The sequence below is a fragment of the Anolis carolinensis genome, chromosome 4 (genome assembly GCF_035594765.1).
Source record: "Anolis carolinensis isolate JA03-04 chromosome 4, rAnoCar3.1.pri, whole genome shotgun sequence".
NCBI classification, from domain to species: domain Eukaryota; kingdom Metazoa; phylum Chordata; class Lepidosauria; order Squamata; family Dactyloidae; genus Anolis; species Anolis carolinensis.
Genome location: NC_085844.1, coordinates 155,572,419 through 155,587,850, shown reverse-complemented (window position 1 = coordinate 155,587,850; position 15,432 = coordinate 155,572,419). Strand labels below are relative to the sequence as shown.

Here is a 15,432-nt window from a genome sequence, read left to right as displayed (position 1 = left end):
GGAGCAGGGTTATTCCGTCGCTTCTAGAACTAATCTTTGCTGTAAAGATAGGGAAGGAAAGAGTTTCTCCTTCTAAAATAGACAGCGTGATTAGGGTATAGTGGTTTTATAATCACCTTTGCCTTCTGGAACCAGGGATAATTCTGTAACTAAAACCTATAGAAATTTGTTTCATTTTCTGTAACTTTAAGATCTGTGCCAGGTTTACAACCTTGTATGAATAAACATCCTTTTTTTTGAAGTTTTCCAGACTCAGTCGTTCAATATTTTTAGGACAGCTTATAGGGATTTGCAGTTCGCCCGGATAAAGGACAGCACGTTTCAGCTTTATCGTTTTTTTTTATTGTCTGGCGGACGGCACAAGGCCCTATCTCCTTCCTGTGATCATCTGTCTAGGGACCTCATCAGATGGACTGGGAGGAAATGGGGAACACCATTCCCTCTCATCTTTTCTCATCTTATGGGATGGTCAACCATCCCATATGACTTTCCCTGTCTTTTCCCATTTACCCCCACATTCTGCTGCTTGGAGTCGGGTTAACACCCAATTCCTGAAGACAGCCTTTGTGCTCTGTTTCTATGTGAGTCCCACCAGAAGTGCAGATACATGTGATGGTCTCCATGGCACTCCCATGGGGCTCAACTTCCTAACTGCATAGAAACTGAGCCTGAAGACCGTCTGATGAGATCCTAGTTCTCTGCCACTACATATTTTGAGGTTGCACTAAAGCTTTGCATTTATTTTATTTTGCTAACAATATTGAATTAAGCCAATGTAAGAGACTTAATTTAAAAGGAACAAATCACTGTGACTTTTTCTCTGATGTACTCACCTCCAAATATGGTACAACAATCTTAATTTGGCTTTTAATAGTATGATTTCCTTTTTCTTCCAATACCTAAATATATGTCCAGATCTTACTGCATGGGAGCTTCTTAAGAGTTTGTCTGTACTTTACTTATAAAGTGGCTTGAAGAAATTGCCCAGGCAGAAACAGGCCCAGATCTCAAAATAAGTTACTTTGTTGCTGTCAATGTAGAAGGATATTTTATTGTACAGAGTATCACTTTTACGGCCTTTGCTTCTAACCCCTCATTGCCCAGAAGGCATATGACCTTTATCTTGAACACATTCCCCAAAGGACCAAACCAAATACAGTTTTAAGCAAACACCTTAAACAAAACACAGACTTGTAACTCTAACACAGTCATTTTCCCCTGCATTATTTTTTAACTATCTTCAAAAGCTAGCATGATGAATTTTATGTGTTTTAGATGGTCGAACAAAGGTATTACCAACAACACAGTGCAAAAATAAAATGACAGGAAATCCCTACATGAACACATCTTTGGAAATAATTGTAGTTTAGATTGTGAATAACTGATATATTTTATCAAGAAACACAAGATTACTTACTGGTGCTCCAGGGTCTCCTTTAGGCCCTTTCAGATTCTCCACCTCAAACATTTGTTCCAGTTCTTCATAGTCATAATCATAACCATCAACACCAAGATCATAACTGCTTTCTGTGTTGTATGTTTCTTCAATCTGAATTGTATGCTCATCCCACGAACCAAGCTGATTATTTGAAGGCATGGAATCAGAAGTCCTGTATAATGTTGTGTTTAAAATCTGCTGCATCTTTGTTGGTTCATATGAATGCTGCTTTGATGTATTTTCCATTATATTCCTTGTTTTAGTTTGCTTTATAGAAAAGAGAAGATCAGGATAGGTTTTCCTCCTTGAATTTTCCATGACATTGTCTGTAAGGTTTAGAGGCAATTTTGTGATAGTCTGGGAGTCATCTTTTCTTTTGCTGACATGATGCTGATGATTTTTCACAATTTGCTGGTCATCTGGCACAGATATAATTTTAAGTGCAGAAATATTTCCTAAAGAAAGAGATGTCGAGAGTGAAGTTGTCTCTGGGGAGTCTAGAAAACTAGAACTGTTAAGAAGACTTGGGTCATCTTTCTTTGCATTTAGTGGCATGTAATTTGGTTGGGTTTCTTCTTCACTGAATTGCTTTTTTGGGAGTTCCCCAAGTGATGTATCTTGAGATGCCGGCTGAGATCGATAAGTGTCAGCTTGGCGACACTGTTGTTTCACATATTTACAATAGTTTGCCAAGGCTTGTGCAGTGGGGATAATATCCAGCTGGCATATTACTCCTTCAAAGTTGACTGAATGGGAGTTCATCCTTCCTAAGGTAAACAAACTATGCGAATCAAACTGTGGTGTTTTAGAAAGAATCTCCTTGCTGAAGTGCTTCCTGCCACATTGAGTATGCAGGAATACTGTCTTTTCTGTGATGCCAATAGCAAACGTGTGCCACTGTTCATCATGGACACTGTAATCAAAATATACAGAATGTTTCCCACCAGTATGTACCATTACCTTCCTTGGAAGCAATTGTACACCAAACTGCAGTCTATTTTTACTTCTAATACTGAAAAGAAAGGCATTGTTCACTCTTTCAGAGCGTAGACTGATCAGTACAGTGAACTGGGTGCCTAAGCTCGATGCTATCACTTGAGGAATGGGAACCTCAATGTCTGCTGTTGTGGACAAAACAACTCCTGAGGCACTTAGGTGAACCCCTTCGGGCAGTAAAGTATGTGACAAGGGCACTGTAGTCCCTGTGGATGGGTGATGCCCTTTTAGGCCTAAATGATGAAGAACATCGATGCCTGGAAAAGAGAGAGGAAGAGGGGTAAGAAGAATGCAGGGTAAATTTCATTCAAATAATGTATAAACTTGGGTAAACTAGATGTTTTTGGCATTAGGTCTCTTTACCAATTGACAATACTATTCCACAATGAAATGCTGACCTACTACAGGTACATGACTCTCATTAGAGGGAAAAACACAGAACATATACTGAATATACAAAACATCTGGTTCCTAGGATACTTCCACTTCACACGTAAAATGGAAGAATTGTGAAATGAGGTGTGGAGGCACATTTCAGAAAATATATCATACATGAAATAATAGTCTCTTTTCTGGTCCCTCCATAATTTGAGTGCCAACATGATGCAGTGTTAAAGTGGAAATAGCTGTGTTCAAATGCCACTTGGTCTCAAAAAGCTCACTTATGACCAGAGGCCATTAACTTTATTTTAGCTCTCAAAGTTGCTTATCTCCCTGGGTTGCTGTCAGGACAGAAACTGGGAAGTATCATGTATATTACTTCAAGTTCTTCAAATAAAAGGGGAACAGACATGTAATAGATGAAAAAATTAAAAGCATCCCAGGTAGTTTACCATGACGTTGACCCTTAGATAATGATATTACTCTAATTACTGATTTCCAGTGAGGCAGTCATGTCTGTCTGTGACAGCAAAAACAAAAATACTTTGCGACATGTTTCTAACAGATGTTACTTTGGCATTCAAGAACACAATGTTTAGTTTCAAATGAGACAGAGAACTCCCTCATTTATGGTTGTTCAACACTGTTTTCATCCAACATCTCTAACAGAGGCAGTTATGTTGATTAATATGAATCTGGTAGATAAATTTGAATTTTTTTAAAGTTTAAATTTTGAGCAAGTTTTAAAATAATATTTAGGATGTTTTTATTTCCAGCAAATGACATTCTTCAGACAAAAAGTGTTTCCTTCTCCACCGAATTTCTATTTTTTTAATCTATTCCAATTTAGAAATTGTAAATTGGAATTTCTTCTACTACACATAATGTAAATCAGCAAGGAGATCAAGGTACTCCTTCAGAGTACCTTAAAAATCTAAAATATTTGAACATGAGACAAAAAATAAGGACATAATAAAAATACATCATGCAAGTTGTAGAAACAAATGTCTTGTATGGTACACATCTACATTCAAACAGATATGTTACTAATATCTGCGTATTGAAAATATAATGCCAATTACTTCAAAAAGGATTCCATAGTATTTAGTCGGAGCCCCCAGTGGCACAATGGATTAAACCCTTGTGCCAGCAATCCTGACCTATCGATCAGGATTGCTGACCGATAGGTCAGCGGTTCAAATCTGGGGAGTGAGGGTGAGCTCCCTCTGTCAGCTCCAGCTCCCCATGCGGGGACACGAGAAAAGCCTTCCACAAGGATGGTAAAATATCAAACATCTGTCCCCTGGACAACATCCTTGCAGACAGCCAATTCTCTCACACCAGAAGTTACTTGCAGTTTCTCAAGTTGCTCCTGACACAAGAAAGTATTTAGTCATTGGAGTTAAAGTGGTGTCAAACTGTATTCATTCTATAGTATAGATACACCCTATGAGCAATTCCCAGATATGATGCAAAGATGCATTCATGTAATCCTTGGCACTCACTCAAACATATATGCTATGTGACCATAACATCTTTTAGAATCAATTCATAAATTAGCTAGTAGCAGGCCAATACATTTGCATAAATAATTATTTGTGTTTTGGGATAGACTATTTTAAGCACACTAAATGTAACATATGGATATGGTTAAGTTTTTCTCAGTCTGGAAACAAATTGAGGCAAAAGTCAAAAACGAATAGAGACTGCATAAAGTTTTATTGCTCAATTTTACTTCTTTCTGTATATGGGGAGTAATAATAACACATAGTAAGAAGAGATACCTTTGAGTTGCTAACTAGAATACCTACATGTGTAAGAAGAAAATAATGACACTCCCCTAGAAGGGTTTTTGAAACAATTGTCACAAAAGATACACATTTGCCTGCACTGTGCATCTTGAAAATTAGTTGCACACCTTGGTTATATTTATTTATTTATTTATTACAATATTTATATCCCGCCCTTCTCACCCAACAGGGGACTCAGGGCGGCTTACAATAAAACACATATATAAAAATTGTACAATGCACTATAAAACAGTTAAAAATTATTAACTTTTTAGCCATGTCAGGAAGAACTATGGTGCCAAGTTTATAAATGGCAAGCAGCCAGTATAATCAAAGAAACAGGAAGATATATCGCTTGGGGTGTGATTGCACATCTGTCAATTCCTTGCAATCGCTATCCACAAAACAATTCATTTACTCAAAGTATAATTTAATCTGCAATAATTGTACAGACTTTGTCATGGTACAACTGCTAAACTCTATATTGCTGCTCATTTTCCAAAAAACAATTGCAGTATATTTCAGCTATGAAAGTTGAAATTCACCATGCATAATCATGGCTTAACTTCCACAGTTGTGTCTCCTCACATACACTTTCTTTCTTTTGGAATCCACCTAGACCGGTGGTTCTCAACTTGGGGTCCCCAGATGTTTTTGGCCTACATCTCCAAGAAATCCCAGCCAGTTTACCAGCTGTTCTGGGAGTTGAAGGCCAAAAACATCTGGAGACCCCAGGTTGAGAACCACTGACCTAGACAGAGATGTGGGCCAAATAAGCCACAGGCAGACAGTTTCTCAGTGGAACAAAAAACATCATATTTTTAGTCTGACATAATTGTTGCTTGTCAGGGGAAAACCTTTACCTTTTAATAGTTGCTGTTTGGGGGTGGGGGAGTGAATCAAGCCTATGTTTAATGTGATCAGGCAATCATTCCTGTTAATAGAAAATTCAGGGGATGAGTACCAATCAGGTTGTAGACAAAACAAGCCCAGGTGGGCAGTTATCTCTCTTATTGGGAAACTGCAAGAATTTGCAAAGGTAGCAAAAGCATTTCAGGATTTAAAAAGCAGGTTTTTGGGAAACTGAATTCCCTAAAAACAACCCATGGCTCCATGGCAACTCAAGAACTATTTGTGGGGCTGTATCTTCCCATGTGAGTCTGCCCAGCTTCTTGGCCACACTTTCTCCCAGCAAGTGGGTTTGCTTTATTTTATTTATCAGCCTTATTTCTCACACAATACGCTGCCCTTATACTCAGTTCCAAACTTCATGCAGGACAATCATCAGGGATCAATAAGTTGGCCTGACCATTTCCTTTTTTTCTCTGTTGTGTGATTGCCCGAAGCACTCATTCTCCCATTTCTTAAAACTATTTTAAGTTATGCTGTCTAAAACAAGCAAAGCAAACAGTAAAGAAAAAGTAATAAAAGCAAATGGTTCATGGGCTTTAGGTGTATCACTGCATAGCTGGAAGGAGGCTAAACAGAAAATTGAGTTTGTACAACTTTACCTCTCCTTCCCTTTTCCTTGCACAAAGGGCAAAAATGCAGACGAAAAAGACTATGCAAACATGAGCTCTCTCTCAGGAAAGAAATAGCTCCCCTCCCTCCTGCATGGATAAAATGTCCCTTCTGTTTCCTCTCCGCACTGGGAAGAAAGACACAGAGAAAGAAAAATAGAGCGATCTTGTGTATGCACACACTGGGTTTAGCAGCAAATGGAGAACAGCCTGAATTTCAACAGTAGATTTTCTCCCTGGCAAAGAAAAAAAAGGATGTATTCTCCCCTCAGAGTGAGTCAGGGAGTTTCATGAGGTGCTTCTGTTTACATGAAAACTAATGTGATATAAAGCACTGCCCATGCACATGCTCCCCACAACCAACCAAAGATCAGATATGCAAGGGATGAGGCTAGGCAGGACTTTACTAAAGAGGTCAAAGCATCACCAACATAGAAGAATAAAAAGAGTAAGGAATCAATGGCACAACAAAACACATGAAGCAAGTGCAATCAGAATGAACAGAAATTGTCATTTTTTCTGTTCACAGGAAAAAGGTGCTGCTCATGGTGCCAGACCGGATGATGGTTTTCAATGTCTTCAGATGTTTTTATGTGTTATCTTAGTTGAGAAATTAAATGGGAAAGGACCAAAATACAATCAGAGGCAGTTTAACTTTTGCCCCATTTGGATTCCTCCCAGATCAATGAAAGCCAGCCAAATTATTTTGACACATGAGGCTGAAAATTCCACAATCCTTTTTTCTCCAGCCCTGGTAGTAAAAATACAATAGTAGCTAAAACAATTTGCTGCCCCTTCATGATATCCAAAATCTAGAGCCTGAGCTGGACTCTTGTCCCATCTTGTTCGACAGAAAGACTGCTGCCTCTAATCATGTTGCCTCAGCAATAGCATCTATTAATACTTCAGTGGTAGCCTTCATTTCACCATTAGACCATCGATAAAGGAAACCTGTTATATTATACAGGCAGCAAGGAACTTGATTATACACATTACTTCATCAAAAGTGTATGTATACAAAATTGGGATGATGTACCATGTCTAGCAGCTGCTCACATCTCTTTAAGTAAACCTTGAAGCCTGATTCACTATAAAGTATTGAATATTATAACCAGGTACAAGTTCTAATACTGTTTCTAAATATAAAACTGTCCATAAACAAAATAATTTTTTTTTTGCAACACATGGACTCCAGCCCAGGTGTTCATGCTTTATTCTATATATATCCATTAATGATCGGTTCCTTTTTCTTCCGCACAGATGTTGGTATCTGGCTTCATTTACTTTCTAAATTAAAAAAAGAAGAAATCAAAGGAGGTCTGCAACAAATATTTATGGTTTGTCATCTTGAAAATGGCTTGTTTCAAACTCAGGAGACTAATTCTTTCCTCCTTGTTTGCCTGCAGAGGTCATTAATCATTTATTATAACATGGGGGATAAAGGTAACTGGGCTACCTCCTATCCCATGAACACACCATTCACCACTAAAGATATGTGGTTAGAGAAATCCATTAAACTGCTTTCCCATCTACATGCCAGATGTCTTCAATTTAACTTGTATTTTGAAAGAGTTTTCTGTTCTTAAAGAAAGGTGGGGAGAAGGATTCAGACACTGAACTACAGATTTATCATATGCTTTTTAGCCTGTCACATCTAAAGGGCTTGTGGCTAGCAATAATGCTTTGAATACACAATATATGCAATAAAACCAAGGTCTGAGGCAGAAATAATGGACTTAAAGAACACTGCAACTAGTTTCAGCTTAGGTTTTTTACTCACCACCCCAAACAACATCATAAAGCATCTGTGTGTATGTACGTATGGCAGAAAGGCTGCTTATTTCTTTTCATTACGAGTATGTATCCTAAATAGTGTTTTTGATTTCATCCAAATCTTAGGCCTAGCCACCAGCAGCTGCTACTGCTCCAACATCAATGGAAGAAAATCCAGTAACCAACCGGTTCATATCCCTGCTTGGTCTTAAACTGACTTCTGACTTTATGGACTGTAAGGATAAAATGGGAAGTAGAACCACTGACATAGTACTTGGCTTTTCAGAAGAAGGGTAAAATAAAAATGAAAGAAATGCATCTTTAAGAGTGGCTGAGGATGATAGAGGCTATAGTATGGCACATCTGGAAAGAACCAGGTCAGAGGCTAGAATCAGATGCAGCCTTCTCCATTTTTAGACTGGGTGCATTTACCATATAAATAATTGCTCTTTCCTCTCAAGAAAGAAAGGCAGAATTCTATAATATTGCCAGGAGCCACGTTGGCACAATGAGTTAAATCCTTGTGCCGGCTGAACTGCTGACCTGAAGGTCGGTGGTTCGAATCTGCGAGATAGGGTAACCTCCCATCTGTTAACACCAGTTTCCCATGCAGGGACATGAGAGAAGCCTCCCACAGGATGGTAACACATCCCTCTGGCTTTGTAGGATTGAATGAAAAGTAATGCCTCAATCTTCGTTACTTGGGTTTGGATGGGAATATTTTAATAAATCAAATGCAGAAATAATCCTTAGAATGTGCTCTTTAACTACCACTATTCACTTTTCCACATAATCACCAGACAATTGGATATATTTCTGCCAACGATGAACAAGTTTTCTGAAGCCATCACAGAAGAAGTCAACACTCTCTTTCTGCAACCAGCGTCTCAGTTCTCTCAATGCCTTCATCAGAAGCATAATGATGTCCCCGCAGATCTTCTTTCATTATCGGGAACAGATGGAAGTCAGACGGTGCTAAATCTGGACTGTATGGAGGATGCCGTACGGTGGTGAGAGCCAGTCTCTGAAGTTCTGCTGTGGTGGCATGTGAAGCATGTCGTTGGCATTGTCATGCTGCAGGAAAACATTTCCCTTTTCCTTTCGGACCCTTGTTAGCCGTCATTTCAAAGTTTGCAGCGTTGTGATGTAACGCTCTGAATTTATTGTTGCTCCACATTCAAGGAAATCAACATGGATAACACCATCTGCATCTCAGAACACTGTTGCCATGATTTTTCCAGCTGAGGACTGTGTCTTGAATTTCTTTTTCTGGGGCGAGTCTTTGTGTCGATATTCCATAGACTGACACTTCGTCTCCGGGTCATAATGGCGTACCCACGTTTCGTCTCCTGTCACAATTGAATGTAGAAAGGCATTACCTTTATTCTCGTAACGCGAGAGGAGTTCCTGGCAAATTTCAAGTCTGTGTGCTTTCATTTCAGGCGTCAGCATCCTGGGTACCCATAGTGCACAGATCTTCCGATAGCCAAGCAAAGCAATAATGTGACCCACACGTTCTTGTGAAATGCTGATTATGCTTGAAATTTCTCTCTGAGTGATACGACAATCGTCCTGAATCAATCTGTCAACTTTTGCTTGTGAAACTCTGTGGTTGTTGTCACAGGACATCCAACTCTTTGTTTGTCACACAAGTCAGATGTTCCCACCTCAACATCTTTAAATTTACTCGCCCAACAACGCACAGTATTCACATCAACACAATCAGCATAAACAGCTTGCACTCTCTGATGAATCTCCTTTGGGGTGATACCTTCTGCTGCCAAGAATTCAATGACTGCACGTTGCTTATGTCGCATTGACCGACCATCTGCGCAGGGTTCCATACTTCACACTTTAACAACACAACCGTTCAATGCTAAGGCTTCCCACCAAATGGAACTGTAGAGGAGAGTCTACTGAACAAGACAGTACCTGCAGCATACCAGTACTGCCATCTGTTGAGGAGTTACGAGTTACGGAGGCATTACTTTTCATTCAACCCTCATAGATGGCCTATTCTCTCACACCAGAAGTGATTTGCAGTATATTTTCAATTAGCTTCTGACATGATAAAAATAATAACATCGTCATTGATCAAAATGAAGAATATCTTTAATAAAGCACTTGTAATAAAGAATAGTTAAAGAATATGTCATTTAATACACAGGAAAAAAATCCTTATGGATGAACCTGGCCCAGAGCTTGAGAAAACTGCCCTTTTTGTCTATAACTTTCAGAAACTCACACACCCAGCTAGGAGATTCTGAGAGTTGTAGTCTCTAAAAGGAACATCCACAAACTCAGGTCTCTTCCCATTTCAAGTAAAATGTGATTATATAGCAGCCACATGACTAAATAAATTCCTATCTCTATTCTGAAGAAGAGGAAGAAAAGAAGGATGAGCAACAGTTCTCAAAAAAGGAAAGAAATAAAGAAAAAGTAGTCAATGTATCTGAGAAAGTGGGTTATGTCCACTAAAGGCTATGACAGAAATGCTTTTTTGCTATAAGCCTCAAAGGTGCCACTGGATCCTTTTGTATCTTTTAACAGCATCAGCATCTCAGAACAACTATCTAACCATCTCTTCCTTCCATTAATGCTCTAAATACACTCAAACAATGGCAAGAAACATTCACACTGCTTAGCCATTATGCAGATACAAAAATGGAGGTGGGCTGTGGGAAAGACAGGCCAAAAAATATATTTGGTGGCCTAAAATGCAAGTCCACACTAAGCACTTATTTTGTTATCTGATTTATTTTGGAGAGTCCCAAAATGTAGAAAGGTAACTGAGTTTTAGCTTACCACCCCCAAAACACCCACATGCAATGAAGTCACAATCAAAGCCTTTACAATATACAAGACCTTCTTTTTATACAGCATTTGCCTAAATATGTAAGCCATTTCATAAACAGAATATATGAGTAACTTTGAAAAGGTCAACTTTTCTCAATTGGTTTCTTTAAACTTTTGCACTCACTGTAACAATCTGGCACTTGGGCAAATGCCCTTTCAAAAAACAAAAAAACCCGGATTCTAAATCATCACTACCGAAATCATGGCTATTATTCCCTCTTGCTCTCTCTCTTGAGAAAAATTATTTGAGTATTCTGTAACAAAATAAAGTGTACTTCTCACCTTCTTCTTGTATTTGTGTAGCACCCACAGCTATACATGTTGTAAGAAAAAGGAAGACAGCTTTCCTAAAACAGAAGGAAAATATTATTACATTTAATGCAATTTTTTTTACTGATAATGTAGAATCCCAAAGTATGAAAGCTCTTTACAACATTCTCTGAGGCTGCTTCCACACTAAGTGAAATAATTCAGTAAAACTATTTTGCTTCCTCCCCCACTAGTATTCATTAGCCAGAAGCAGCTCTGTGGCAAAGCCCTGCTGGCAACATTGCTTCTGGTAAGGTCAACAACCAGGAGCAAGATTCTGGGAGCGCCTTGCTGGCAATATCACTTCTGGTAAGGTCACAATGTGGTGTCCAGCCAGGTGATCAGCACAAGCAACATTGGCAGATAGGCTCTGGACCTTTTTGATGTGTGGACACAGGACCACCACAGATCCAGCCTGCTGCGACAGTTCACACATTAAAAACACCAGAGGTCACTTCTCTTGGAAGCCCCAAAGTAACCTGCAAATATTCTTTTGACAGATCAAGGTCATATGTTGTCTGCAATGATCAAAGCAAGTGTGAGTTGTGAACGCATTCGGCCCATGTGGAAATGGGGTGGGTGATCCTAGGATGAGCTTTTCCCAAACTTTCCTTGAAATCCATTTTGTAAGTTTTCACCCAGGTCTCCATGCGCTAAGATGATTTTGAATCCTGATCTGTATTCTGGGCATTAATTAACCAGCCCTCCTAATTTGATGACATATGCAAATTTGATAAACATACCCTCTAGTCCAGCATCCAAGTCATTTATAATGATACTGAAGTCATTTATTCACCTAATCGACTCAATCCCTCATGTACACAGCTCCTTACCTCCCACTGCTCAGCTGTCCCACTGGTCCTTAACCAATATAGGTATCAGGGATGGAGAAACCAAGGACGTTGGAGGCAGGAAGCCTAATGAGAATTGTGCCAATCTTCCTTCAAAGCCTTCATTGAACAAGTGAAGGCTTTTCAGAAAGCACAGAAAGGAAAGATTCTGGCTATCATCCATTTAGATGGTTGTTTGACTAGTGAGCAGTCTCTGAATGATCTATCCGGTTACTTTTTAATCAATCCCTATGTCCTAAGATCTGTATCAACATCACTTTCATGTCATTGTCAATTTTCTGTCATTGTCCTCCTGTATTAACTCTTATGCAAGGAAGCACACATTCCCGTGTTATGGAACAAAGTGACATAAACTTGAAACATATCCAGCTATTTACAAGAGACACAACTCTATACATTATAAGTCTGTTAATTGCCAAAAATAGCTGAATTTTAGTTCATCTGAGAGAAACAATGCACATACCAAAGAATAGCTTGTTCTGTTTGGAAACTGATTCAAGAAGATCAAATGTTCATCATAATTCAAACCAGCCCAATTTCTGTACTTTGTAACCTAAAGCATGCTGTATATATTCATATATGTTTTGAAATTTTAGTCAAAGAATTGACCCCAAAAGTCTGGACAGGCTTATCCACAGGTCAGTATAAGAACTGTACCTTAACTCTTATCAAATAAAAGGAACCATCCCTTTTTCTGAGTAGAGCAGTGAACGGCAAGGGCTTAATTCATTCTAGGGGAACCTAAAAGAAATACTGACCCCATCTACTTTCTCCACAATGGTGCGACTTCTAGTCTTTTTTGAAAGCCTGAGTGGGAAAATAGTGGCAGTGAATGAGTCTGTGATGTTTACTCACAAAAATAGCTCTGAGAGAGAGGTTTGGTGCTTCTTTTAATTACTAAATGTTGTGATACAATTCTCCAAATAAAAATGCAAACAAAAATAGCTATATTACGTAAACTAGTGAAATGCTGTATTTAACCAAATCTAAGGCACCATCAAATGCAAGGTACATCCCTCTTTTCAGAGCTTTGATTTTTGAAAAAAAGAATTTTCTTATAATATTTTTTAGAATTTTCTCTGCATGCACAATACCTTGTTTTTGTTTTAACACAGAAGTTGCATGGTCTGCATGACTCGTTTTCTTAGCTCTATGGTCTATTGGGGAGGCAGGGAAGCAGGAGGATGGGTTTAACCCAGCCAGACTGTGGGAAATGGGCATCTGCCTGAGGAGGACAAAATGGTGGGGGACGTAAGGGCTGAGGCTCTTCCTCCTCTCTCTCAGAGGTAAGTCAATTATTACAAAAACTCAAAGCCTACTTTCTTCCTCCTCCTCCTCCCCGCTTTGAGGTAAGTGTACTTTTCCTATTTTGGGGGTCCCCAGAATCCATGAATCTAAGGCACCATTGATTGTAATGGGCACCTCATTTTGAAGTCCCTAAAATGAGGGAAAGTGAAAATTAGAATAGATATATACAGTATATGTGCTCTGCAAAGAAAGACTGGAAATGTCAATCAAAATGAGAGAGAACAGACACTAGATTGGAAAAATAAGAAACCAAGACATGCAAAAAATGTGACATTTGCCAGTAGCTACTTTAAGATACACAAGAGTTTTTTCAAGAACTGATGTGACAGGATCTCTGGTTAATCCAAAAAACAGAAGCATGAGCATTTTGTGGCCATCACAGCAAAAATGAGGAAATTAGTGTGCACGTGAGTCCAAGGATCATGCCAGTTTGCATATGTAATGCTTCAAAAAGGGCCAAAACTTTTCCTCTGCTATTAATAATAGTGGTTTAAACAAAACAAAGAACCATGTTTATACAAAAGGAATAGGTTGATTTCATGTATCTTTATTGCTTCCATCCAAATATACAAACAGAAATCTGGTCTGGAAAAAAGGAGAAGCAAACATTCAGAAAATCCATCTCAATGGTTAAAAACCCTCACCTGCTGAACTTCCTAAAGGCTAGCAAATCATCCAGGAAAATGTTGGCAACCTGAGTTAAACTATGGCTTTGTTTCAATAATTCATTTTTACAGTACACGTTCTTCCTGAGAAATTGTTCCAACTAAATTCACTCTGTCTGGGTTTCCATTGACATGAAATGTAATGAGAAAACACACCTGCTGCAGATGTTATACTTCAGAAAGGATTTCTTTTTACAAACCAAGAAAGCATAGACTCTGAAGAATGTTTCCTTAAATGTTGTTTTGTCTCCAACTTATATTAAAAAACTTTTTAAAAGAACTCCACTATAATAAACATTGCAGCTCCTTTTGTTTTGAATGTACAAGTACAGGAAGTCCCTGACTTACAAACATCGAATTTACAAACTACTCATAGTTAAGAACGGGGTTGAGACAACAAGAAATGAGAGAGATCTACCACTAGGAAAAGAAATCCACTCCTGAAAAAGTGTCTCCACTGAAGCTTTATCACCAATCCTTTGTTTCACAACAAGCCACATTTTTCAAAATCCAATTATCACAGAGACAGGAACTAAGATGAAATCAGCTGAACAGGGGCACAAGCAGCAAAACAAACACCACAGATGCGTTAACCCTTCTCTATGCTATCCAAACCTAAAGGAATATATTTTTGGTTGGAGTTAGACTTAAAAATGTACCTGTTATAACTTACATACAGATTCAACTTAAGAACAAATCTACAAAACCTATTTTGTTTGTCAACTAGGAGCCCTTCCAGACAGGCCCAAAATACAGAACCTGTCTCGGCTTTACCTGTGGGATCCAAATGACACCTCAAAGTAAAACTAAATTAATCTGAAGAAAAAGTCTGGATCTTTCCAGGTGAGGGCGCTGTGGGGATTGACTTCTGCAGTCCTGGGGGTCAATTCCCACAGCGATTCTGGCTCTTTGGGTTCCTAGAGACCGAAAGTGTGGGAAAGCACCCGTCCCCTCTCCCTCCAGCCCCCTCCCCTCCAGCCCCCCATTTCCCCCAAAAAACCTTACTGAAGGGTGTGCCAACAGTCTAGGCACCTCCGGAGAGTACTCCTGAAGCATGAAAATGATGCGTCAGGAGGTGTGTGTGTGAGGGGGAATGCTGGCAGACCCGTCTGGTAAGTTTTGGAAGGGAAAATGGGGGGCTGTCCCCTCTACAAAAGCACAGTCTTCAATTCAGACTTCGCCACAAGCTAGCCTTCATGGAACATGAAGTAAAACTAAGCAGACGTTCTCTCAGCCAATGAGAAAATTATATACATGTCCCAAACATCTGCCAGGTTCATTCCAGCTTTAGTACTTAAAAGTTAAATCCTGTTTTAAAATGGGATGCAAATCATTAGGTCACTGTGTCAAATTTACTTAAATAAGTATTAACCTAGTAATCCAAAAGCCCATATATCAATATCAGTTACTCCATTGAAAACTGCCTCCCTGTAAAAAGTGAATGCAACTAGTCAATCAAATTCTAATAACCTTGAACATGAAACAATGAAGTGTTCTATTCTAACTGATAGAATAATATAAGCAAATCTAATCCAGAAAATGGTG

The 15,432-nt window shown here is 38.9% G+C and overlaps 1 protein-coding gene across 5 annotated transcripts in view; it reads right to left on the bottom strand.

Moving 5' to 3' along the window:
- col24a1 (collagen type XXIV alpha 1 chain) overlaps positions 1-15,432 on the bottom strand; it is a 233,242-nt gene that overhangs the window by 204,428 nt on the left and 13,382 nt on the right. For all 5 annotated transcript variants that reach the window (XR_010005351.1, XM_062978066.1, XM_062978065.1 and 2 more), the window contains exons 2-3: positions 11,037-11,101; positions 1,418-2,691 (exon numbers count right to left, since the gene is read on the bottom strand). Coding sequence is in view for 4 of the 5 variants with exons in the window: in XM_062978066.1 (XP_062834136.1) it covers positions 1,418-2,691; positions 11,037-11,101 (1,339 nt within the window). In the remaining variant the exon portion in view is untranslated. The remainder of the gene's footprint in view (positions 1-1,417; positions 2,692-11,036; positions 11,102-15,432) is intronic.